General features: G+C 50.7%; 1 protein-coding gene across 1 annotated transcript in view; it reads left to right on the top strand.

Annotated features, from left to right (window-relative positions):
• The first annotated feature begins 5,472 nt into the window (after window positions 1-5,472).
• Window positions 5,473-27,023, top strand: part of Adamts14 (ADAM metallopeptidase with thrombospondin type 1 motif 14) — a 77,896-nt gene continuing 56,345 nt past the window's right edge. The window contains exons 1-2 of the mRNA XM_028776867.1: window positions 5,473-5,554; window positions 7,191-7,591. Of these exons, the coding sequence (XP_028632700.1) occupies window positions 5,473-5,554; window positions 7,191-7,591 (483 nt within the window). The remainder of the gene's footprint in view (window positions 5,555-7,190; window positions 7,592-27,023) is intronic.

Raw genomic sequence — 27,023 nt, 5'->3', positions numbered from 1 at the left:
CAGGAGTTCTGCCTGGGGCCGCTGGGGCCGCTGGGGCCGCTGGGGCCGCTGGGGCTCTGCTGTGCTCCAGCCCAGGCCTTGGACATTGGGATGGCCGAGGTCATGTACCCAGGATGAGTGGCAGGTCACAAGACTATTGTTTCTTCTCAGTCTTAATTGGCCCCATTTTTTTAAGGCTTTGATTAGTAGAGCTGTAACCCTTAAATTTGAGCAAATATCAGAATCTCCCATAGGACACAGGTTACTGGGTTCACTCCCTCATTTTCTGATCCAGCAGGTTCTGGGGTGAGGCCTGAGAATCTGCATTCTGACTAAAGCACAGAAGGAGGCTGATCCTGCCAGTAAGGTTCCTTTTTTTGACAATCCCTTGCTTTAACCAACCCCTGCTAGATTCTGGTTCTCTCGTAGTGGGAAGAGAAATTTCAAACCCTTCACTCTCTTCATTCTGAAAGTGGTTCTGGTTGGGAGCTGAGGGAAGACTTGTGTTATCTTTGGTTGGTTTTTATTTTTGTTTTTGTTGTTTTGTTGTTGTTGTTGTTGGTGGTGGTGGCATGTGTGTATGTGTGTGTGTGTGTATGTGTGTATCTAGTTCTTCTGCAACGTTGGGCACAGAACCAGGGTCTCACAAATGCTAAGCAAATGGTCTATCCCAAGCCACAATCTCAGTCCAGTTGGGCAGGATGATGCTCTAAAGCCACTGGACAAGGAACCCAGAGACTTACGGTGAGAGATGCTCTAGTGACCTCACTGTACGGTTTTGACAAGTTACTTGTCCCCACTGGGCCTTAATCTGTGCCCCTGTAAAAGAAGCAATTGACAGTTTTCTGTAGCTACTTTTATCTTAGGATTACTGTTGCTGTGATGAAACAATGTGACCAAAGCGACTCCCGGGGAGGAAAGGGTTAATTTGGCTAACCTTCCACATGGTAGTCCATCACTGAAGGGAGTCAGGACAGGAACTCACACAGGACAGGAACCTGGAAACAGGAGCTGAGGCAGAGACCAAGGAGGGGTGCTACTTACTGGCTTGCTCTCCCTGGCTTGTTCAGTCTTCCTTATAGAGAACCTTGGATCACCATCCCAGGGATGGGTGAGGGGTGGGTGAGGGACCGGTGAGGGACGGGTGAGGGACGGGTGAGGGGTGGGTGAGGGATGGGCCCTCCCCCATCAATCACTAATTAAGATAATGTCCAACAGGTTTACCTACAGCCTGGTTTTATGGAGGCATTTTCTTAAAATCTCAGATGATGGCAGTTTGGTGTCAGTTTGAGATAAATCTAGTACGGCTGCCGTCAGGAAGACATTTTGAAAAATAAAAAGGAATACAAAATGAACTAAATAACCCTGAAGAGATCAGTATCTTACAGTGGTCAGTGTGTTTCCAAGTCCGGTACTACATGGGCGTGGGTGTTTACCAGCTGAAGGTTCTGGTCTGAGCTGCCTGATCAGGAAGGGGCTGTTGAAGAGATTGAGGTTGGTGTGTTGAGTGTTAGCTATGACAACTGTTTCCATTTTTAATGTTCTTTTAAGGTTAGGGAACCAGGAGGAGATCTCTTCTTCCCCATCCCTGCCCCCACTGTGGAGCCTGGACACCTTCATCGTAGACTCACAGTTTCCAGGCATGTCTTGAGATTTCCCCTGGAATGACTGACTGCTCTGGGAAATATCGACCCCTCAGATTCTCCCTGAGATGATTCCTTCTCTGACTCTTATTCATTTGATCATTTAATATTTGTGAGGGCATACTATGTGTTTAGTACAGGGATAGCCACTGAGGACACAAAGAGTTTTTAAAAAATTCTTTCAGTCCCCTGCTTCCTGTGGAGGATGGGAGAAAGCAGATACAAATCTAACAATCACATAGGATGATGTAAAGAAGGCAGCAAGAATTGACTAGAAGAAGATAGACTCCTTAAAACAGAGGAAAAACCTTTGCAAAGGTTTGGAGGTCAGATGAACATGGTACCCGCAAGGAGCTAGGCTGGAGGGTTGTGGAGGCAGGAGGATGGCGAACAAATGGTCTTTATCCCAAGACTGACCAAGGCTTTGGAGGTCTGACAGCATAGAGAGCCGAACAATGTGAAGAACTGTCTCTTCTGAGTATAGCTGGAGGAGATTCCAGGGAGCTGAGAGGTATGTTTAGAAACACAGCATCTGCTCTTCAGGAAAGGTGTGCTGTGTTCTAGGTCTGAATGGGTCTTAGAAAGGAGACACTGTATTTGGAAGTTCTTTACAGTCTGCTCTGTGAATTTAGAGGTCACCTGGGGGCACCAGCTGCCTGGTTTCCTGATTGTCTAGGTCACTGGTTCTCAACCTTCCTAATGCTAAGACCCTTTAATACAGTTCCTCATATTGAGGTGACCCCCAACCATAAAATTGTATTTGTTGCTACTTTATAACTGAAATTCTGCTACTGTTGTGAATTGTAATGCAAAAAAATCTGACAACCCAGATGGTCCTAGGCAACCCGAAGATATAGAGAGGGACAGGTTGAAAACTGCTAGTCTAGATGGATAATAGAAGTTTGCACTGAGCTCTGGTGGGACTCTCTTCCTCTCTTGAGAATTTCAGGGCCTTAGGACCACTGGTTGTATCAAAAACTCTAAGACGAGAACCCTCTTTCTGTGTCCTGGGCTTCTCATCTCTTCCGGGTTGGCAATCAGATATGTCAAGTCTATAACAGCAGCTGATACTCCATGAGAAGCAGCCACCTACTGGATACATGCTGTGGCAATGCAGCCTCTAGGTGTCTCAAGCTCACACCCTTGGGGGGGGCGCAGGCAACCCCCTAATAAAGATACATTGTGTCGCAACCTCGAGCCACCCGATGATCTTCACCCCAGGACCGCAAGGAGGCCATCGGAAAGGAAGTGGTGGTTGGTGAGGGGCTCTTCACAGCTCAGACAGCAGGGATCTCAGCTGGGGGGCTGGGGGGGAGGTCTGACTGACTTTACCGGTACTCAGTTGTGTGACCTCAGCTGTCTTGTGGGAAGATAGAGAGGAAATAGCTGGCGAGCCCTTCCTGTAGCCCCCAACCCCTGGGATTTGGGCTGTTCAGAGGAGCTCAGGTGCGATCCTCTTTTCCCGCCTCATGCTTGCTGCTGCAGTGTAACATTTCAGTACTAGGTCTTCCCCCCTCCCACTTCCCCTCCCCCTCCCCTCTTGGATAACTGGACCAAGCATCTAGCTAATGCCGCCTTTCCTTCTGTGTGGGACACTCCCTACAGGCAGGCTGGTCCACCTCCTCTCTGTGCATGGCCCTCCTCCTACACAAGGCAATGTTCTTCTCTGCATTTGGCTTCCCAGTCTTCCCTAGGCTCCTCCCCCCGCCCATCCCCCCAGGGATCCCCCCTTGTCCTTGCTCGTTGTAAGGCTGCTCCTCCATCCACTGGCCCTTCTCCAGCCTTCTCTCACCTGGCTCCAAGCTTGCTGGAACATGAGCCATCTCCTCTGACTGGGGACAAATGACACCTTCTAGCATTCTCTGCCCTGGAACCTGGCATGGAGCTTTGGATACAGGTGTGAGAAGGCCACTACCCAGAGAGTGCCACCTGCCCTCCCCACCAAGCTTCCCTTCCCCGGTGCAAAGTCCTGAGGCATTATTAGCCTGAGAAATCCCAGAACTCGCTTCCTAGGAGGGTCTCCAGCCTACAGCAGTTCACACAGCCCTGTTCACATTCCGGAGTAAGGCCACCCAGCTGCTTCCCTACCTTATGTCCCCAATGCCCTCTTCCTAACAAAGCCTTTCTCAGTGGAGAAGGGCCCGGACACATAATCCTTGGCCAACACAAGCAACCATTGTAGCCCCGGGGAAAGGGGTGGGGGCAGAGAAAGAGGATGAGGTTTGGATTTCTCTTTACCAAGGCTGGCTCCAGGGAAGGCCCCAGCCCACAACTCATGACTCAGACTCTGGGGGTCAAAGCTACAAGTCTATTCTTCAAGGCTTGCTCTGTTGGGGGGCAGGAAGGGGGAGCTGGAGCTGGGCCAGGATGCCTGGGCTTTCTAAAGTAATCTTCTCTGGGATAGCTTCTCAGTAGGGAACAATTGAGCTATCCTTATGTCATTTGCCACATCTGTTCCCAATTTACAGCTTGGAAGACTGAGGCCTTGGGAAGGCAAGCCCTTATCTTAGAATCACTTAGATGGGCAGAGTTCTGGGGTGGAACCTCTGTAACCTACAGCCTGGTCCTCTCCTTGACCCTCCTTCAAACCGGGTCCACTTCCTGCCCCATCAACTTCACACAGCCCCCTGCCTTGTCATGACCTCACGGGTCTTTAACAGAAAGACTTATAATATTTATTCATCTGGTGGTTGGTTGGTGACATTTCTAACCGAGATCTAACTGACTGCTTCGATGTCACTTGGGATATAATGGGTATCAGCTCGCTGAGCTGACTTCAGAAATGAGCTGGCCTCCCCACACTTCAGCATCATTTCGAAGCCATGGCCGCAGTTAAACACAACAACAACAACAAAATAAAAATAGCAACGCCAACCAGATCCTTCCTTCTCTAAGTTTCCACCTGTGAGTAGTTTGAATCCGAGTCTAATTTCAAATTATTAAGGACATCCTTGTAAAGTGAAGTAAGAACATGGGGTTTTCTGTTGGGCTCTGGGCCCTGACTGTCGAACTGTTCTCAACGAATTGCCAAGCCAGCATCTGCTCCTTGTGTTCCTTGCACCGTAGGCTATAGTGCTCGGTACTGTGTCAGGGAGTGGACACGCTGGCGTTCGTCTTTTGTGTGCTGTGTTTAACAACTATGCCACGGATGAAGAAACTGAGGCTGAGATTTCCATCTGGGCAGTTGGGCTGTAAGGCCTTGAAGGGCTCCCACTTTTCCCATCGCTGTGACCTGATCGTGGTCACAGGACAGCAGAAGTACCCTAGGGTCCATGGCGCTCTCATTTGCAAAGTGGGAAGATCCAAGGGGTCAGGCGCTAGTTGGGCATCCTGGCGGGGGTTGCAGGGACGGGGGCTCCCAATCCTTGTCTTCAAAATTTAATGGGACACTCCTGGGTGCGGTGGCTCTGGAGTAGTCACACAGCCTGCAAACGGGGCGGAGCGGCTATGGGAAGAGGTTCAGGCCGTGGCTCTGGAAAGCTCTGGCGTCTGAAGGGACGATCACCCCGTACGCCGGGAGCCCCTGCGCGGGCTCCGCGTGGCACTTCCGATCCGGGCCGCACGCCCTGGCTCGCCAGGCCCGCCCCCGCCCCCGGCGCCCGCGCCCCCCGCCCGAGCCGCGCGCCCCGCCCCGCCCGTGTACCCGCCCCGCGCCCCTAGCCCGGCTCGCCGAGTCCCTGTGGCTCGGGACAGAGCGGGCGGACTGAGTGGCCGCCGCTGGAGCCAGCAGTGAGGGCGCCGTGCCGGGGGGCCGGGAACGGGCCAGCGGGAGGCGGAGGCTGCCGGCTGGTCTGCGATCCGGCAGTCCCAGGACTTGGACTCCTGGCGGTCCCCGTCCCCGCGCAGCCACATGGCTCGGCTCCGCGCTCTGCTCCACTGCCTGCTGCCCTGGTACTGCGCGCTTTGCGCCGCCGCCGGCAGTCAGACCCCAGGTGCGTGCGGGCCGGGCGCACGGGGACGTGGGTTCTCTGGGGGTACTGGGGGCCAGAGTGGCCCCCGGATACAGGAGTCAACCAGGCAGAGTTCCAGGGGGATTGGAAGGCGGTGCGCCTGGTGTGGGTTGAGTTGCTTAGCTTTGGATGCTTCTAGTAATTTCTGTTCCTTTCCTGTCACTGGAGGTACCGTGACCTGCAAGAGAGGATTGGGAACAGGAGTCTCTTCCAGTGAAGAAAAGTCACAGCCCACCCTTCCCCTCATATCCCCACCCCACCGATCTTTCAATGCCCTGTCTCCACTTCTGGGATTGTTTGCGCTTGCTTCTCTGAGTGTGCCTGTCTAGATGTCCCACACAGAATCAGGCTAACAGATGATGGCTTCCCATAGCAGAAAACTGTGAGCGCTCTTGCTTCTGACCAGGAAGAAGCCCGTACCCTAATTCTCCTCCAAGCCTCCCACATAGCATCCTCAGACACTGTAGACCAATCTCCCAGGAAGAGAGCAGAGAAGCACCACACACATCTTACAGCATCCCTCAGGTGCTTTTAGGCATACAAGAAAAGGCTCTGGTTATTTCCAAACATGTGCCCAAGTTCATGTGCCCAAGTGGGACCTGTCTTGCGCAGTCTTGGGTTCCGCAGTCTCAGCTGTCCAGCTAAGAGATAAAGGAACACCACATTTCACTTGCAGTGTCCTGGGGGATGTCAAGGGCACATCCTTCTTTTTTGTGTGTTCTATGGGTGCTGTGAGCTGAGGAGGCAAGAAACGGAACTATAGAGAGTGAAAACTTCTTCCAACTTGTGTCCATGAATCACCAGGCCTGGAGGCCAATGAGCTGTCTTTTCTGACTGGCTGTGCACAGGGAGAAAGCCGTGCGAAGATGGGGCCCACTGGCAAACGGCCTACAATATGGGGCCATGACCTCACACTTTAGTCAGCCCAAGTGGGCAGGTCACCCCCTGTGTCTCCTTTTATTTTGGAAACTCTATATTTATCCTGCTTAGGGCTGGGCAGTGCAGAAATCTCACAGCCACTGTGATGCTTTAAAAAGTTTCCTTTCTAACCTCGGAAAAATATATAACGGTACATTCCCTCGCCTCCTCCTCCTCCAGCCCCTCCTTTCTCTATGTCAGGGGCCAGGATCCCCTGGGTTTCTAGGTGTGTTTGTTTTGGCAGCCACACTCTTGGGAGTTTGGCAAGGGCTGTGCCCCAGGGACTGGGCTGGTGACTTCAGCACACTGGGGGAGTTGAGGCAGATCTGGAATTTCGGCCCTTTCTAAGCAGTGCTCAGGGTTGGAAGGCCTGTTGCTATGGTGACAGGACTCTGTTTGACATCATTTATTTACTTCTGTTAAATATAAAAAAAGACCAGATGGCTGCAGAGAGAATGTACGTTCACACATTCATGTCTCTCTGAAGGCCATTCAGCCAAGTACAGGCTGTCTGTAGGGGCTCAGGTAGCAACGGGCAGAAGGTGCTCGAACTTGGGCTACAGGACCTATGCTAAGTGATGCTCAGAGCTGCCTGTCCATCATCCCCACCCGCATCCTGTGACCCCACCCCTGGATTCCCATCTTCCTCTTAACTGCTGCACAGTTCATACTGAAGTGACTCTGTGTTTACCTCCAACAGACCTGCACCTCTCTGGGAAACTTCACGACTATGTCGTGACTGTGCCCTGCAGCACGGATTTCCAGGGACGCTTCTTGTCCCATGTGGTGTCTGCCCCCGCAGTGGCCTCCTCACGGAGCCACCTCCGGGTGGCTCGCAGCCCCCTGAGCCTGGAGAGAGAGACCCTGAGGCCTGGTGTTCCAAGGCACCGTTTCCTCTACTTTAATGTGACTGTCTTTGGGAAGCTGCTTCACTTGAGGCTGCAGCCCAACCGGAGGCTGGTGGCACCAGGGGCCCCGGTGGAATGGCAGGAGGACTTTCGGGAACTCTTCCGACAACCCTTGCAGCAGGAGTGCGTGTACACTGGAGGTGTCACTGGAATGCCCGGGGCAGCTGTGGCCATCAGCAATTGTGATGGATTGGTAAGGGACACCACTCTTATTCCCGTTGAGCGTCAAGTTCCTTCTCACACCTGACAGAGCCCCCTATAGATTTGGGATTCCCGAGGAAATGGTACCCAACACCGCATGTCAGTGGCTTAGCTATCTTCCAAATGGATAACACCATGGCTTGCTAGGTGCTAGCTCTGTCAGGTGTGAGGTTGTCATAGTGGGACAGCACATTTTTAATGGTGTTCCTTACCAGGAACTCACCAACCAGCTACCTGCTGGGACCTCTGGGCCCAGACTAAAACAGGGCCGAGAAAGGCAGAGTCTAGGGCAGTGGTTCTCAACCTGTGGGTCGCGACCCCATTTGGAGGTTAAGATGAGCAACCAGTCAGATATTGACCTTGGGATTCATAACAGTTATGAAGTAGCAACAAGGATGATCTCATGGTTGTGGGGGCACCACAACAGGAGGAAGGTTAAGGGGTCGCAGTTTTAGGAAGGTTGAGAAATACTGGTCTGGGGTGTCCTAGTGGCTGCACTCGAAAGCTGTGCAGATTTGAATAGGCTAACTAACCTCTCTCTGCTTCTTTCCCTGCTTAAAGCAGGAATTTATTTATTTATTTATTTATTTATTTATTTATTTATTTATTTATTTATTATTTACTTATTGAGACAAGGTCTTGCCACGTAACCCTCCAACCTTAGATTCCCCCTGCCTCTGCCGCTTAGTGTTGAAATCATAGGCTCAGGCTCGTCCACTCCAGCAGGATTTGTCTATCCATCCTGCATCTAGTTACTATTCTAGAAGCTGGGGATGCAACCCTGTCCCTGTCCTTACAAAACAGATGTGATGCTAATACCGTGTGAGCTGTCATTACGTCACATGATACTAACACTGTGTGAGCCAGACTCCCAGCCAGGCTCAGACGATGGGAGTCACACTGTCATTGTGTCATAGCTTCTTCTCTCCATGTGTCTTCTCGAAGCTCTCTGCTCTTTACTGACTGCTCCACGTGGCCCCTCATCCTCTAGATGGTGGAAATTCTCTCTCTCTCTCTCTCTCTCTCTCTCTCTCTCTCTCTCTCACACACACACACACACACACACATTTCCTTTCCCATTGCAGATAATGTGGTCACCACTGAGAAGCATGGTCCAGGCAATGGCTGGTTCTTCACATTTAGGATGGGCTGCTGAGTGCCCACCCTGTCAGAGATATAGTATTTCCCTCTCCGGGGCGGTGCCCAGGATCTGTATTGTCCACCATACTCTCCAGGAATCTGGGACAAGGTTAACCATGGGTATAATACCAGGTAGCGGGGTCAATGGACCTTGCTGAGATCTCTGGGTTCTGAGTCTCTCTGTGTGTCCCCCTGGATGGAGGCATGGAGTGATGCTTTGTACATTTTAGGTCTCCACTAAGGTGTAAAGGGGTGGGCAGTCCCATTCAGACCTCCTTAGGAGCTGCTCTTGTCTCTGAACCCATTCACCAGACTCCTGACACATGCTCACTGCTAGATGCTGCTGGGACCAGGGCCACATAGGAGCCTGACACAGGACCTAGTGAAGTAGTGTGCCTTACACGGCCACATGGTCAGCGCCCTGGACGACACTTGCACCTCATGGCTGGGGCTGGTAGGTGGTAGGGTTGACGCATGGGAGATACCTGGAGCTGGACACAGATGGGATGGTGTGGCCGCTGTGTGACTATTCTCTTTAGCCCTGTCACCTTGGATAAGCTGTTTCCTGTCTCTGAGATTAACACTTTTCATTTTGTTTTATTATATTTATTTACTTTCGGTGTCCATTCCCAACCTTGTGTATGAATGAGCTGCAGAGCGCAGAACATGGCATCTCTCACCCCAGATGTCCGCCCTGCCAGATGGCAGGGCTGAGTGGGTGATGGAGGGACACTGTCTCTGGCTCAGATCACAGGTCAAATGAGAACGGAGCCCTGCTTAGACAGTCTCCTCACAACGGAGGTGAAGTTGGCTGTGAATCTGTCAAAGGAGGGTGTGTCTTACAACAGAAGGAGCATTGGATCCTGAGGTCAGGCTCAGGACAGGCCTTGGTGGTCTCTGAATCTGCAGGCAGGCCTGGGCCTTGCAGGCTTCTGGTCCTGTGCTCCAGTTAGGGGTAGGGAAAAATCAGCTCTGGCTTTCCAGAGTCGGGCTTTGAACCCCCCATCCAGGCCTGCCCTGGGCGGGCCATGAGATACTAATGCTGAGAAGAACAGGACTTAGAGCAGGAGAACCATTGCCTCAGAACTGCCCAAACATCACCAGGTGACTGCAAGTGACCCAGTGGGTTACTCATCATGGCTACCAATGCTCTATATCCGGAGGAATATGGAAGTTCTAGTAGAAGCCAATTTTTATGGGTGCTGGAAGGACTGCAGGGTTCAGAATGAGAACTCTGCTTCTGAATTGGAGCTGTGACCTCACTGGTTCTACTCAGAACCTAGATTATCAGCTGAGTCCTGGGCCTCAAGGCCCTGTGCTAGCCTTGTAAGGGGCTTAGCTACATAGTGCTCCCCCTCTGCCTTTAGAGCTCCCCCTCTGCCTTCAGTGCTCCCCTCTGCCTTCAGAGCTCCCCTTTGCCTTCAGTGTTCCCTCTCTGCCTCTGCTGCTCCCCCTCACCTCTGGTGCTCCCCCTCCACCTCTGGTGCTCCCCCTCACCTCCAGTGCTCCCCCTCCACCTCTGGTGCTCCCCCTCACCTCCGGTGCTCCCCCTCTGCCTCAGTGCTCCCCTCTGCCTTCAGTGCTCCCCTCTGCCTTCAGTGCTCCCCATCTGCCTTCAGTGCTCCCCTCTGCCTTCAGTGCTCCCCCCTCTGCCTTCGGTGCCTCTGTGAGTCAAGGACTGGTGCGGAAGTGGCCACACGTGTAAGAGTTGTCACATCTGGTTCTGTTTTCTCACTCTGCAAATGCTGCATTTTTAGTGGTGCTGGGTGGGGCCGGGGAAGGGCCCTGTAGGCAGGATCCAGCTCTTCTTTTTTTCCCACCCCTAAGTCCCAGCTGTCTCTGAACCAGAGTCCTTTTACCTTTAAAACGGGGCTTCAGTGGGCTGGGCTGGTGGCTCAGTCTTTGGTAAGGGGCTCGCTGGGCAAACCTGAGGGCCTGAGTTTGGATCCGTAGAGTCTCCCTAAAAAGCTAGGTGCTGTAGTGCATGCCTGTGATCCTAGTGCTGGAGGGATCAGGACGGGAGAATCCGAACTGATGAGCAGGTTTAGTAAGAAACCAACTCAAGGAATAGAGTGGAGAGCAATTGAGAAAGACGCCAGCCTTCACATGCACACATGTATGTAGCTATGATAACACACACACACACACACACACACACACACACACACACACAGCCCTCTGGGGAGATGAAAGGACAGACTGGGAAATGAGTCCTCCTGCTTCAGGCACATAACTGCCTACGTGGAGAAGCAGCAAGTCATGAAAGCTGCACCTTTCGTGATGCATTGCATGTATGTGAACTGTGTTTCAATCAAGTAATTATGAAAGCCCTGTCCTGCAGAGAGGCCTGCAAAAGTCCCGCTTGGCAGCTTTGTCAGGTGGGTGAGCTTTTCAAGCTCCAGAGAGCATGATTATCACACTACTCGGACACTTTCCCAGATGAGGGACACTTTCCCAGTCTGACGTGGAGTACTCTAAACAGTCTGGGGGCCTTGCACAGATCTAGGGTCTGGCTAGGTTCTGGGGTTTCAGGGTTGATACTCAACCTTCAGTTCCATCGTTTCAAACTTCCCTCAACCCTAGGAACTGCACTGGCAAGGAGGCTGTAGGGGTACAGGGGTACAGAGTGCAGGGGAACATGTTTCAAAGGGTGTAGGTGAGCTTTTAAAGTCACAAAGTGGGCATTGCAGGCATTCTACGAGGAGAGGAGAGATGGGAAAGAAAGAGGGCCAGTGAGGGCTAGTGAGTTGCCACCAGCCCTTTTATAGGATGGCTGATCCCACTTCTGGTGGCTCCATCCTCATGACTTAACCCTACACTAAAGGTCTCACCTTTTAGACAGTCACATTGGTGACCAGATTTCAGTACTCAGATGTAGGAGCCCATTCAGGCCACATTAGTAGGCAGTGGTGTATGTTTTCAGGATGAGAAGCCGGTCTACTTAGGGTGGAATTCCAGCTCTGCCTTGTGCATGCATGTTGACCATGGCCAACTCCACAACCTATGTGTTCCTCAGTTTTCTTATCTTGAAAGCAAAGGTGATCATAGCCATTACTTCCTGGACTTGTCATTGGGCAAAGAGTCCCTTACAGTCCTGTCGGCTATGGCCATCTCCTGATGTACCTTTGTCATTTGCATTCCCTACTCTGAGATGGTGGTAGGCAGGAAGAGGAAGGCAAGGGTATCTGATTCGTCTGATAAGGTCTCTAGGCTTCATCTGGTAGTCAGAGCCCGTGCTGGTTCAAGCCTCACCTCGTCCCACGCCAGTGGACCTTATTCTGATTGTCTTCTGGACTTTCTCTTGGAGTTTCTCTCAGTGAGTGGGTGGGTGGGCTTGCTGGAAGGTCTCCTCTGGTCTCCCTCATGCCAGCGTGGTGCTGGCTATAAGTTAGGCGGCCTGAGTTCTCCCCTTGTGGCCTCTCTTCCTCTAGCAGGCTGTCTGGCTCTTTCCTCACAATCTCCAGGCAGCATTCCAAGATGGGGAAGGCAGAAGCCATATGGCCTCTTAAGGTCCAGCCTTGAAAGCTTAGAGATGTTCTTTGTATTGGCCAAGTCATACCATAAGGCAGATAGAGAGTTAACCAGGGAAGGGCACAGACTCTATCTTTTGAAGGAATGAGTGCCTAAGTCTCACGTGCAAAGGGTGTACACACAGGAATGGGACCGGCAACATTCTTCCATGCTGAGGGACTTGACCTCTCTAAGCCTATTTCAGTCTGTGCCTATAAAGGGATGTCCTTCCTTCCCTCCTTCCCTCCCTCCCTCCCTCCTTCCCTCCCTCCCTCCCTCCCTCCCTCCCTCCCTCCTTCCTTCCTTCCTTCCTTCCTTCCTCCTTTCTTTTTCTCTTTCTTTCTTCCTTCCTTCCTTTCTTCTTTCTCTCTCTCTTTTTTTTTTGAGAAAAAGTCTTAAGTAGTCCAGGGTAGGCTCAAACTTGCTATGTAGCTGAAGATGATCTTGAATTTAGGGTTGCCCTGCCTCCATCACCTGAGATCTGGGATTACAGACGTGCACCACCACCACGCCCTGTATGTAGTAATAGAGAAGGAATCCAAGGCTTCACACTTACTAGGCAAGCATTCTACCAACCGAGTTACATACAACTATGCCGTAGTATTGTTTATTAGAAATAAAGCACTTGGCTCTTAAAAACGCTTGCTGAGCCTCCAGGACCTATGTTGGGTTCCCAGTACCCACATTGGGTGGCTCACAACTGCTTGTGACTTCAGCCCCAGTGGATTTTGGTGCCCTCTTCTGGCAGCCTTGGGCACCTACATATGTGTGGCACACACACACACACATACACACACACACATCTGTTTTAAATGCTGCAATTTAGATGATGCTCAAAGTTGGGGACGTTGAATGTGAACTTGCGTGACCCAGGACAGATGCGATGTGCAGCGGGTTCCTTGTGGGTCCCTAGAGGCCTCCTCCAAGTCTGACCTCTTGCTCCTGAGAGGGCTTTTGTCCTGTAGCTCCTGCCTCGGGCTGCTTGGTGTATGTGAGTGGAGTTGCTTTGCTTCTGGAACTTTCCAAGCCTTGAGGCAGTCAATATCCATATTGCTGTCTTGCCTCCCCATCTCCCCCGAGCCCTGTGTTGCTGTCGGCCCTGGATTAATAACCTATTTATGATATGGAATAGAAGCCAGACATCACCTCACTGCTGCTCTGAGGCATAAAGACCTCCCCTTCCAGCCAGGGCTGCTTTGAGTTTTCTTCCTCAGCTGTGTCTCCAGGCTGTGGCTGGAGGGTGGGTGGCTCAGGCTGGTGAGGATGGGAGGCTGGGCTCTCCTGCTTATCTACCTCCTGGTCTCCACAGGAGAGACCTGGGTGGGCTCCCAGCAAGTGCCCTGCAGGAGCTCCTCCAGCGTCTGCAATGGAAAGTTCTTAAGCTTGTTGCCAGCTCCCTGGCATGGTGTTTCTAGCATGTGAGCCTTGCCTTAGCTTTCAAAGTCGTAAAACCCCCGCTTATAACAATGTTCACGTGACATCTTATCCCTGGATGGTCAGAAGCGGCTGTGACAACTACCTAGGTGTCTGAAACTGGTCCCTATCACAAACATTCCTGTAGTAGGTCTCAGCTCAGAACAGTCCCTGCCCTTTCTCTGTCCTTAGCCTGACTTGGAGATGCTGTGTCTTCAAGAGGTTCTGGGGCCTCTGGTCCCCCTTCATTTCCTAGCTGTGAAAGTCAAGGCCCAGGTACAGAAAGAGACTTAGGGTGCATATAGGCAAGGGATTGTCCTCTCAGAGCAGGTGGGGGTGCACAGGCTCATCCCACAATCCACCAGCCTCTCCTTACTCAAAGGAAAAGGATAGGGTTCACATGAGTGCTGACTCTAGGCCAGTGCTGGCCAGTGAGATGGTAGCCATGGCAACAGCTTCAGAATGCTGGATACTGAAAGCCACCCAGCTGTCCTGGGGACTCCTGGACTTGGCTGGATGCAAAATGAGTTGTCTGTAAGGTTCATGGTCTTCTTTAAAACTTGGAAGCCAACTAAGAAAAAAAGACACATCAATGATCTGTGTCATGAGTGGGCTTTAGCTCCAGTGAGACTGTCTGCCTTCTCAGGTCTGGTCACCATGGATACTCCCCTTTCCATTCTCAGTCTCAGAGTGGACTGCTGTGATGCACTCATTGCATGTTGGAGAACACGGCAAGCCTTGTGGTCTGCTTAGCATTCCATGACATGGTGGTAGGAGCTATAGAGAGGCTGGCTTGAGAAAAGGCTTTACAAGTGTGAACATCACTCTGGCCACAAGCTGCTTCCGGAACGTTACCGTCCTGGGACCACTTTGTCTTCAGAGCTCCCACTGGCCCCTCACCCATGGCCAATGTTGTGGGGAAAAATGAACTATTATTATTATTTAAATTTTATTTTATGTATGTGTGTGTTTTGCCTTTATGTATGTCTGTGGACCACATGTGTGCCTGCGGAGGTCAGAAGAGGGTGTCTGGTTCTTTGGAGTTGGAGTTACAGATGCTTGTAGACCACTGTATTGGTGCTGGGAACTGAACCTGGGTCCTCTGCAAGAACTCCCAGGTGCTCATTTCTCCAGCCCCCAGAGCAGATCTCCTATAAGGGCCACATCCAGTGGGCTTGGTGGCACACACCTATAATCTCAGCTACTTGGGATGCCCAAGCAGGAGGATCACTACAAGTTTGGGGCAAGCCTGGGCTATAGAGTCAGTTTCAGGCTGCCTGAACTACAGTGTGAGCCCTATCTTATTTGGAAAAAAAAAAGCCTGCTTGGGTTCAAGGCCAGCCTGGGTTATTTAGTGAGGTCCTGTCATAAAATTTAAATAAATCAAAAGAGGGCTAAGGGATATAACTCGGTGGCAGAGTGCTAAGCGCCTAGCATCCACAAGGTGCCAGGTTCAGTTTGCAGCACCAAGATTAAATTCTAGCCTCCAGTGTCTTTACCTGTACTATGTATTATGGTCCCTTTTGGGATGTTCCAGTTCTATGGATATGTTGTCTGTCTCTACCTCAGTGAAGTGGTAGCTCAAGTGAAGATGAACATGTGTGTATGAGCACATACATACACGTATGTGTGTGCCTGCATGCGTTTGTGTACACATATGTGAATGTGTGTACATTCGTGTGCATGTTTGTGCATGTATGTGTGTGCATGTGTGTGTGCCACGTGTGCATGTATGTGTATGCATGCATGTACATGTGTGTGTGTGTGTGTGTATACATGCATTCATGCACAAACAGAGTTTGGAGGAAGATGTCAGGTGGCTTTCCCTATCATTTGCTCAAGACACAGATAGATTCTCACCAGCCACAGAGCTTGTTTTCAGCTAGGCTGACTGGCCAGCATACACCAACAATCTTCCCGACTTTGTGTCCCCACTCACAGCCACTCTCAGCTCTTCACACGGATCAGAAGTTGCACACTGCACAGCAAATGCTCTTACTTACTGAGCCATCTCCCCAGGTCATAAAAACACACTTTTAAAAAAAAATTGTATTGTGAGTGTCTAGAATGGGCCCTCTCTGATGAATAACTAAGCAAGTGAATGAATGAACAATGGATGGATGGATGAGTGAATGAATGAATGAATGAATGAATGAAGCTGCGGCTGAAGAGGCCTTGTGGTTGCAGGATGGAAATTTGTCCTGCTGCTCACTGACACATTGGTGAGGGTGAGGTGTCAGAATTCTGGCAATAGGGGACATTCTAGTGGTGTAGTTCCCAAGTAGGATTTATTTGTATTTTGTCTGCTCTTGCACCCTGTGTAGAGGAAACTGGTGGTTCCCAGATGGTCAATGTGTTATTAGGACCACCAGGACTGGAGCCTGTTGGCATAGGATTTGGGTGTCCAGTGTACCCCACTTCCTACTCCCCTGTGCTTCCCTGCCTTGCTCAAGAACCTTCTCCTGGGCCTCCACAGATTGACCTTGTACTGGAGTCTGAAACAGACATACAATTGTGATCTAATGTAGGAGAGACATAGCTTTCAGCCAAGGCAGGACCTTGTGGGCCCTCTCCTGGCTGGCTCTTCTCTGCCGAGGGGGCTGCCTGTACCCTTTCCCTGGCGCTGCCTCAAGTGATCTGGTTGGCATCTGAGCTACAGGGTGTGGACTGCAGGGCCTCAATGCAGAGAGCTGCTTCTCAGTTCAAGGCTTGGCAGCCATGCCGTCTTCTGGCACTCAAGGATTGCTTCCTGTCTCCTCGTCCCGAAGCTATAGTCGCTGCCAGGACTGAGAGCCAAGCAAAGGGCCAGGCAGAGCTCCCGGCCCGCTCATGGTGGGCTGTGATGGCGATGGAGTGGCATAGGGAGCTTCAGAGCCACGTGGCTTCTGGATATAGGGAAATGGACACATGGTGGCTTCAGCCCCAAGGGGAAACAGTGTGACTCTGAATGGCCTCCAGGGCATGGTTTGCAGAGGAAAGGGAGGCTCAGAACACTTTGTAGGTGTGAGCCCTGCCCTGCCACCTATATCAGGACCCCTCCCTCTGGAGGTGGGGTGGAGTAGAGATAAAATAGTCATCCCTCCTTTAAGTGTACGTACCAAGCTGGAAATGGTTTGAGTTATTGAGGTCTGGTTGGCAATGGAGGACATATAATTATCACCACCAATGTCGTTGTTGTCATTATCAGCATCACCATCAAAAACACAGAGGGACTTATCTGCGCTGTGGACTTTCCCACCTTGCGTGGCCACTGAAACCCCTGACTTGCCATTGGCTGCGCTGCCTGCGGCTCATACCCTCTCAGTCCTTTCCTGGACCTCAAGATCCTCACTGTTGTGAGCAGTTATCACCCACAAAGAAATTGTGTTTGTGGGGAGGAGATGGTGAGGTCTTGAGATGGTCTAAGGCACAGAGAAAGTGGTCTCAGGAGTCCTTGGTCACTCCCTGCAGAGGTGGGATGAGTCCAATGTCAGAGGAATAGAGACGCAAGCTGGGCTCAACCCCATTCAGGGCATGCGCAAATGGTGGACCCCATTCAGGGCATGCACAGATGGTCCGTTGGGCTTTCTATTTCCTGTCCATTTTCTGCATTTGTTCTGGCCACCCCATGCTGACTGTCCGTTTTATGAAAGAATCCTTCGTCATCCCTTCGAGTCCCGTTCCAAGAACCAGAAGGTTTCAGTTTGGGTGTGTGGTTCTTGGCAAAACCCCGGGTAGCTTTTGAGGGCATACCATATGGTCCAAGCCCCTCCAAATGAGGCGTGACGTCATGGGTCTGGAGTGTGGCCTGGGTGGCAATAGATCTGCAAATTCCTCGCATGATTGAAATAATATCCAAGAGCGAGGACAGTTGTCACGGCCACGTGTTTGACAGAGAAGCTGGGGTCACATCGTGGAGATCGGCCCAGGAAGGAAAGAAATTAGAAGACCATACCCTCCTGAGGGTCAGACTTTGTGGGGGTGTTCTCCTCTTCTTATTTCACTTTGTCCTCCCAAACCTTTGGCTTCAGATGTGGAAACTGAGGCTTAAAGAGCCCCGTACCAACCTGGCCTGGGTTGAGTTTCAGGTGTGTCACTTCTGCATAGACCCTTACCTCTGCTTGCCTGGAAAGTCGCATGGCAGCGAAGAAAGGGTTCGTTGTATTGATGCTATAGTCAGAATCTGGAATGTTCCACCGAAGGCTACTTGTGCTGCTACCGAGGGATGGGGACTAACGGAAGTTAGGTCACTGAAGGCAAGCCTTTGAAAGACACATGGGGACCCCAACCCTTCCCCAGATTTCTGCTTCCTAGCAGAGACAAGCATCTTTATTTAACTATCTATCCTTTGCCACAATGTCCTGTGCCACCACGGACTCAAAAATAGTAGCACCAAAACCACCATGAGCCAAATACACCTTTCTTCTTTTTAAGGAGATATTTGTATTATTTATTTACACGTACATGTTTGTAGATCTGTATATGTGCATTGTGCCTGAGGTTAGAGACATCCCCTGGAGCTGCGGTTGGCAGCTATTGTGAGCTGCTTGAGGTGGGTGCTGGGAATTGAACTCAGGTCCTCTGCAAGAACAATACATGTTCTTCACTACTGAACCATCTCTCCAGCCCTATCTTTCTTCCTTTTACCTTGATTTTTCTCAGACATTTTGTCACAGCCATGAAAGGTTGATGAACACAGTTTCCTTTTACAAATTGCTTTAGGGGAGGAGAGCTGTAGAATTCCAGGAAGAACAGGATTGTCTTTTGAGATAAACAATAGAAAAGTCAGAAAACAGCGTTTTAAAGAGAAAGAAACCATACCTGATTAAAGCTACCCTCTGCCAGTCTTGGTAGGGACTTTTCCTACCTGGTGGGTTTTTTTCCCCTTTTCTTGGGAATGTCTTCCCATTTACAAGTAGAAGACCTAAGCAGGTAAAAGCCAGGTTGTGTCAGAGGTAGGAATCAGGGGCAAACCTTTCTGGGGTTCAAGACTGGTACTCCAAAATCCCTGGGTCCAGCATCCTGTTTCTAAGCCCCCAGGATCTAAAACAGTGGTTGTCAACCTGTGGGTTGTGACCCCTTTGGTGAGGTTGAATGACCCTTTTACGCATGTCGCCTATGACCATCTGTGTGTCAGATGTTTGCATTATGATTCATAACAGGAAGATTTCAATTATCAAGTAGTAATGAAAGTAATTTTATGGTTGGGGGTCACCCCAATATGAACTGTTGCAGCATTAGGAAGGGTGAGAACCACTGCTCTAAAACACAGTTTGAGTGATGTTAATGACAATCACAACAGCAGATGAAGATGCCACACGTCTGCCACTGGAAGGCACAAATGATGTCCGGATGTCGCATGTGTATTATTACCTCCTGACCACACAGGTGCACAGCAATGTCGTGTCACCTTACCCAATTACCTGAATGAACAGCAGAGTCAGGATTTGAATCGGGGACTCCCAGAACTTAGGGTCTCTGCATTTCTCCATATCACTCACAATATTGCCACAGATGGGCTAGGTTCAGCCCCTCCCAGAGCCTACAGATGTCCTGATCCTGGGAACAGATACTCAGGCCATTGCAGGTCCCAGCCCCTCCGCTGGTGGAGACTCTGAATTGCTACTGTTTTTTCCAGCCTTTGTCTTGTCCTAGGAATCCTCGTGCTGCTGGGTTGGAGGATAGTAGGGCATACCCACTGAGGGAAAGTCTGGCTTTTTCAGCCCCGTCCTGTAAAGACTCCATGCTCCTGCTTGCCCTCTAGGCTGCGGCACTGTCTGAATCAGCCTGCAGACTTTCCTGGGCTCTGGCTGAGACCTTGACCACCCTTGTCTCCAGCAGATCTCCCTCAATTGGGGCCTCACAGCATCCCGGGCTTTCATCTGAGCCATGCTGACTCACACTTCCGAGGAAGGAGACAGCTTGGGTGCTGTGAGAATAGTTCCCCCGACCCCCACCCCCGTGTCTGTCTCCCTGAGTACTCAGTTGCCTTTCGGAGACAGGATACACCACGGAGTGTGCAATTCACTCATTCAAAGCACACAATTATGTGGATTTTATCTTATTTTCCCTTCCTTTCCTTTTCTTCCCTCCGTCCCTCCCCCTCCCCTTTCTGTTTTTGAAGGAGGAGTTGGTTTTTCAAGACAGGGTTTCTCTCTGTAGCCCTGACTGTCCTGTAGACTCAGGGATTCACTTGCCTCTGCCTCTTGAGGGCTGGGATTAAAGCTGTGTGCCAGCCACATCTGGCTTTCCGTGGATTGTTAACCACAGAGAGGTGCAGCTGCCTCCACAGTCAGCCTGAGGTTTCTGTCAGTTCACAGAGAAATGGGTGTCCCTTATCTCTTGCCCCAGAGCAACCCCTCCATACTGCTGCCCGGTGGCCACCCAACTGCTTTATCTATGCATTTTCCTCTTCTCTTTCCTCATCTTTTGTATCTGGCTTCTTCCACTTGGTGCACTGTCACCAGGCTCATGTCTGTGGCATGCACTGGCCCTTCATTCATTTTTATGGGTAGATAATCCATTGTGTGCATGTGTCATATTTGGTTGATAAGCATCTGGGGCTTCCTGAACTTTCTGATTGCTGTGAACAGTGCTTCCGTGAACACCGAGTAGTCAGGGATTTCTCTGGTTGCTCTGACAACATGCCTGACAAGAGCAACTTAAGGAAGAAAGGAAGGATTGGTTTGTGGTTCCAGGGTTTAAGAAGAGGGACAGCCCATCATGGCAGGAAGGCAAGGCCTTCCTGTGAGCATGTGAGGCAGCTGGCTACACTGTGTCTTTGTACGGAAAGGCAAGGTTGTAGCACGCGAGGCAGCTGGCTACACTGTGTCTTTGTACGGAAAGGCAAGGTTGTAGCACGCGAGGCAGCTGGCTACACTGTGTCTTTGTACGGAAAGGCAAGGTTGTAGCACGCGAGGCAGCTGGCTACACTGTGTCTTTGTGCGGGAAGCAGGAGAAGGGAATGCTGGGACTCAGCTTGCTTCTCCATTTTCCCCCCTTTTGATTAGAGCCACACAATGATGCTTTCCACGATCAGGGTGGCTCACCCTTCCTTGGTTAAACCCATCAGGAAATGCCTTCCCAGACAAGCCGAGAAGTGTGTCTCCTAGGTGGCTCTGGATGCCATCAAGTTGGCAATGGAGGCTAACAGTCTGTGGACAGGTTTTTGTGTGGATGTGTTTTTGTTTGTCTTGGGTCTATACCTAAGAGGGGACTTTCTGGAGCTTGCATCAGTGCTGCTCATTTGGGTAAGGGGCTGCCAGACTGCTTTCAAGTCGCTGTGCAGTCTACATTCCCACCAGCGATGTGTCAGGGCTCTGGTTTCTCCCCGTTCTTGCCAACACTTGTTATTATCTTACCTCGATTCTAGCCAACCAAGTGGGTGTGAAGCGGCATTTCGCTGTGGTTTGGATTTGAGTTTCCCTGCTGACTAATGACACTGGGCACCTTTTCATTGGCCATTTAAATATATTCCTTGGAGTGATGGCTACTCAGATCCTTTGCCTAGTTTTAAATTGGGTTGTTTGTCTTAATTATCAAGTCGTAAAAGTTATATCATCCAGATATAAGTTTGTTAAGACTAGTAGAGGCCTGTTCCCCCCTACCCCTCACTATTCTTTGTCATGCCTGTGCATAGAAAAGCCCTAAAAGGAACCCTGCCCTAGGGTAGTGGATGACACTTCTCTCATGCCGTGGCTCAGAGAAAATAACCTAGCAAGGCCATTTCAGGGTCTGGACCCTGCAGGACTCTTGGGTGCTGCATGCAGTTGAGCTGACTGCAGTGTTAGGTTACCAGAAGTCGTAGACTCTCAACTAAGTAAGTAAGTAAGTAAGTAAGTAAGTAAGTAAAGTGAGTAAGTCAAGGGAGGAAGATCGGGTCTGGCCACAAGCCTAGAGTTCTCTGAAGTTAGCCTGCCTGGTGGAGATCTGGGTCTCTATCAAAGGGGGTTGTTGGGTAGCATCAAAGATGTACATACATGTAGAAGGAGTGCTGAGAAGAACTGGAGTGGCTGATGTAATCAGGAATTATCTGTCAACATGAGGTCTTTTAAGCCAGGATTGGGAATACATCTCAGAGAGCATGTGATTTACAGGAGACCGGGACCAAGCAAGGAAGTGATAGCCAGCTGTGGCCAGCCACAGGGTAGTCACAGGTAAGTGCATATTTTGGGAAACGGTGGGTCTGGAGGCCAGTTTGTAGTAGGTAGAAGGGAACAGGGAGACATGGGGCATGAGGCAGCGAGTACAGAGCCCTTTCCTGAGCTATAGCTGGGCGGGGAGTGGAAATACTTGGATGGGGTTGAATGTTGATCTAACAGATCTCTATGCGATGATACCAAAGAGACAGCCATGGATGCAGGAGCTGAGTCCCCAAAGAGTAAACGGAAAGTGACCTTCAACACAGGGTGGAGGACAACAGCTAGCCCCGGAAGAAGAGAGAAGGAAGGAACTGGGGGAGGGTCTGTTGTGGGAAGGCCGTTGACAGCAACATGGACGGAATCTTGGTGTTCACATCTGGGGCTCTGTTGGAAGTCCTGCCATTTGGGACACCTGGAAAGATAAGTCCTAGGCACCCTCCACCTGTGTTATTCATGTGTCAGGTATGTAGCAGCAGACATGCTGGGGACATGTTGCAGAGACCCCAGTGGCATGCACTCGAGAGAGAGGAGTGTCTGTTGGCTTAAAGCAAAGGCAACGAGCACCTGAGTGTCTTCTCTATCGGTGTGCAGCCCTGGAGTGGGTGGATGGACAGACTGGGAAGGGGAGCGTCCTTGGGAGAGCAGAGTGGGAAGAAAGAGGGAAGAGAATTATAGAAAAGTGTAGGGAATTATTATGCATGTAGACCAAGAGGTCCGAGGCGACGAGGAGGGTTGGAGTCCAGGAGTGGGGAGCAGTGCTCAGTATTTTAGGTTGCGGAAGGCTTAGGGGGTTATGGTAGCCTTGTCGTATAGGGAGAGATAGAGGTACCAGTGCTGGGGATAAGAGACCCTCCTTCCCAGAAGCCCTGCAGTTATGTCTCAGAGCCAGTCTTGAACCTGTCTGGCTATGTCTGTTTTCACCGTCTTTGTCCCCGACAGGGCACAGACAGAGCCTGGCCCATTCCTAAGCTTGGATTTCCATTCCATGTGAGGACACATCTCCCAGGCCTTCCGGTGGCCTCCCTGTGGCTGTCTCAGTGTCCCCCTTGCCTCTGTGTCCACACACATACACGCAACCTACAGAGCAAACATATTATGCGTACAAGAGCACATTTATGAACAAATTTCAAAATAATTTGGCTTCAGTTTATCTACTTAAATATCTGAGACTTTGTCCTGATGGTAGACAGCTACCAGTAAGGAACTGAGCCTGCTCCATGAGCCCTCACAGCGGGTCACAAGGTGATTTCTAAGCCCCACTCCCCTCTCCAGTTGTTATGTGACCATTTCTTCTTCAGATGCTCTGGGATTTCACATGGGCATTGAGAGTTCCTCCCCACCTGAGCACCTGGGGAAAACCTCTGCATGGCTCTTGGATGCTTCTGGGTGTAGACAGAGAGAAGCTGTTGCTTTTGCCATGAAAGTGACGTCACCACAAGGCACATGGGTAGAAGAATCGCAATAGAATCCTTGCTTCCACTAGCCATATGCCTCCCAGGAAGGACACACAGAGACGACCACATGAAAGGGAATTTAGTGGAAGGCTAGGATGGCCAGGCCTTCTCCTGGCTGAGGGCCCACGTGGTACCTGGCTCTGTCAGACGTAACCAAGGATTCCGTCTTTGTTTTGTTTTTGTTGCGTGAGGACCCTTTGTAGTGTGTATTTCCTACCTATGTACTGTCTGTGAAGATGTAAGCAGTGGGCGCAAATACATAAAGCTGGCATTGATTAGTTTTTCCAGCCTTGCACAAATAATTCCCCCCCCCCCTTTCTCCTTGATGTCTTACCCAGAAATTTGATTTGATTTTAGTACTTTAAAATTAGCTACCACTTTTCAGAAATATAAACATGTCATAAATTGAGAGACGGAGTGATTTAGCGAGGAGGCAGGGAGCCAGGAGGTTCTGCTTGCCAGTCTGTCTGCCTCGCGCGGTGCCTGGCTTCCCGGCCAGGGCAGGGATTCAAGGGAATTTGTGCCAAAGCTCTTTTTGTCTAGAGGAGCAGAGCAGAGCTGGTGGGGAAGGGTCAGGGATTGTGCTGCCCAGGCGGGTCATACCCAAGTGGTCTCTGTGAAGGTTAGGAATGGCTGGAGCTAGAGGACAGGGACAGGCTTACTGTCTCGTCTTCTCTCCAAGAGAAGGATCTCTGAGGCCCAGGAAGAGCCTAGATCTGGCTTAGGCCCAGGCCCAGGCATCAAGCCCCAAATGGGATAAGAACAATCTTTGGAGAGGCTCTGCTCTCGATCTCTGGGGACCAGTGAAACCCACAATCACAACGCATGCAACGTAAGCCCCCACCCCACCCCGCTGGGTCCAGCTCTTTTTCTCTACTCAATAAACTGCTGTGCTGGTCCAACTCCTCATGTGTGCCCTGCTGAGCAGACGCCTCAGGGCTTGAGGAGTCCAAGGTGCTGGAGAGAGCCGCCCGTGTGACAGGAAGGTCAGCGGGAGCTGAGGACTCTTTCCAGTTGAGAGATGGGAAGTCACTTGAGCAGTAACAGGGCACTATTCCTTCTGTGAGCTGTGCACTTTGGGTCCTCTCTGTTGTCACATCGTGGTGGGAAGTAGGCTGGTGTCCATGGGGACAGCTGGCCAGAGTCAAGAGTGAACATTCTTGCTCTGCAAGGTCAGACTCCAACAGAAGCCAAGAGAATTTCTGCTGGGACTAGGAAAGGACCCAAAGGGAAGATGCCAGCCTAGACGCACCAAGGTTATATGGTGTATGAGTTACAGACCACACAGACCTGGGCTCCTGTTCAGTGGTGACCCTCACTGGGTGACTTGAGCAAGTTGTTTTATTTTCTAAATTTCGAAAACTCTTCTATGAAATAGCTCTAGTATCAGTGCCTTTACCAAAGGGTTATGAAGATGAAACGGGGCAAGACAGTATAAGCCGTAGGAACTATTTTTAATAATGACAGATAATAAGGCAGTTTATAAAGTGCAGAATAGAGACGTATTCTTGTTTCCTTTCTGTTACTATGATAAAAACACTGATCAAAAGCAGCTTAGGGGGACAGGGGCCTCTATTTGGCTTATATTTTCAGGTCATGGTCCATTGCTAAGGGAGTCAGGGCAAGAACTCGAAGGTAGGAACCATGGTGGACTGCTCTTTGCTGATTCCTCAGGTTCATGCTTGGCTAGCTTTCTTATGCAGCCCAGGACCACCGACCTGTGGAATGGTGCCGCCCACAGTGGGCAGGGCCCTCCTAGGACAATTAACAATCAAGACAATCCCTCACAGACATACTCTTAGGCCAAACCACATAAAGATCACAGAGCTGAGATTCCCTTCTCAATGACTCTAGGCTGTGTCAAGTTGACAGGTTAGGAGCACCCCGTAGTGTAAAAAGAATCATTTAGTCTAGCTGTCCTGTACAAAAAGACATACCATCCTAGTATTTTATTTGCTAGCTGTCAGCCTAGATTGGACCAGTTTTGAGCAAATCTAACTTACATCCCAGTCATATGTCCCTTGCTATTTGCCCTTTCTTCTGACCATGTGTTCATGGTCCATCCCCTTTCATGGCAGCCTCCTCCTCTCCCTGTCTCCTTTCCCTTTGTCACTCTTCTCCTCTGGTCTTCCTCAGACCCCTCACTCAATCCTGAAGTCCCACCTTTCTCTTCTTACTGTTCAATCAAAGGCTCTAGCCTTTTATAAACCAATTAACTTTAGCTTGTGGAGCAGGGTTTATATAGCACCACTTGATGTACATGAGAACTCCTCATGGAGCAGGACAACCAGGTCTTGGGGGCCAGCATTCAGCATTTGAGTACATAGCAGCACCAGAGCAACCCCCAACACTATAGAGTCCCTCTTGCACCACAAGAGAGGAAGGTTCCTGTCACTAGAGACATCTAAGCATAAGTGAGAGGTCTCTTAGCTGGTTTTGTCATTAAGTTAGGAAATCTCAATCTGGAACTTAGAAGTGTGCTCGGTGTCTATGGGCTGGGCAGTGATCCAGATCCTTCTGGAACCTACATCCCTGCTTTGAACCATGTGAAATCACCTATCCATGAGGCAGGAGGTGTCAGCTTTGTGCAGTTGGTGAAACAAGTCTCTGAACAGAGAAGATCTGGACAAAGAGGGCCAGAGCATGAGAAATGTGTGGGTGGTCTCCTACCTACTGGTTTAGGGAATTCTGCTCTGCCTGGCTACTTCAGGAAGCATGGGGGCTGAGATGGCACAGGCCACCACCCTGGGCAAGCCTAGTTGGGTGGACCTTGGCTTGGATAGACCTGTGAAGGGATGGTGTCTTTGCTTGTCCTGCACTAGGCCCTCACTAGCAGATGGGACATAGGAAGAAACATGGAAAGCAATGGTGGGCTGGGCTGAGCCTTCTCACCAGCCCTGTCAAGACTGCCCAGCTGTGACAGCATTGGGACATGTCCTGTGCTTGAGGCCACCAGCTGTCCCTTCAAGCCTGCACATGGCCTGTGTCCTGGGGTTCTGCAGCTCTACAGCACTAGAGGCTCTTGAGTTTGGCTGTTTTTTCGTGTCCTTGCTCAGTTTCTGCCTGTGATCTTCAAGCCTCTCTGGTCTCTGGCACGGTCCATGACTCTGGCCATGCACTCCTTCCACCTGCCATACATACCCTTTCCATCTTGGATAGCTCTCTCTGACGAACCCCTTCCTTTCATTCATGTACCCCCTCACCCCTCCCTTCATTGAACTGTGGGGTCTAGCCTAGGCTGCCAGTCTCAGGGTGCCTGTGTAACAGCTGAGGTCACCACAGCACTCCCTCAGGCTGCATACAGGCCTGTGAGGAAGGTCTGTTATCTGGGGGCAGTGTGGAGATGTGCTGTCAGCAAGGGAGAGATTGAAGCTGATGCTGGGACGCTTTTGAGCCTCTTGCTTCTGGTCCCGTTCTTGCCAAGATTTCCATGGGGCCAACTCATGCCTCTTTGGGCAGGGGTGTCAGGTTGTGTTTTTAACTCTTGTAACTAGGTGTCTGATGTACACCCACCCCTCAGGGCCACACCTGCCCTGGTGCTAGGCAGGGTAGAACATTCCTCATCCTTGGCTCCTCCCCAGAGCCAGAGGCTGAGCCCTATTTACCTGTTTGCCAGAGCAAGTGGCAGGTGCTGAAGTCTTTTGAAGGAATGCTAATGCCAGCGTTGTATGTTGTGCATATGTGTCTGTGTGTTGTGTGTATGTGTTGTATGTATGTGCGTGTTGTGTGTATGTGTGTGTGTTGTATGTATGTTGTGTGTGGTGTATGTATGGTGTGTGTATGTATA

The sequence above is a fragment of the Grammomys surdaster genome, unplaced genomic scaffold, assembly GCF_004785775.1.
Source record: "Grammomys surdaster isolate TR1022 unplaced genomic scaffold, NIH_TR_1.0 273, whole genome shotgun sequence".
Classification (NCBI taxonomy): Eukaryota; Metazoa; Chordata; class Mammalia; order Rodentia; family Muridae; genus Grammomys; species Grammomys surdaster.
This window is presented reverse-complemented; position numbering and strand designations above follow the sequence as displayed.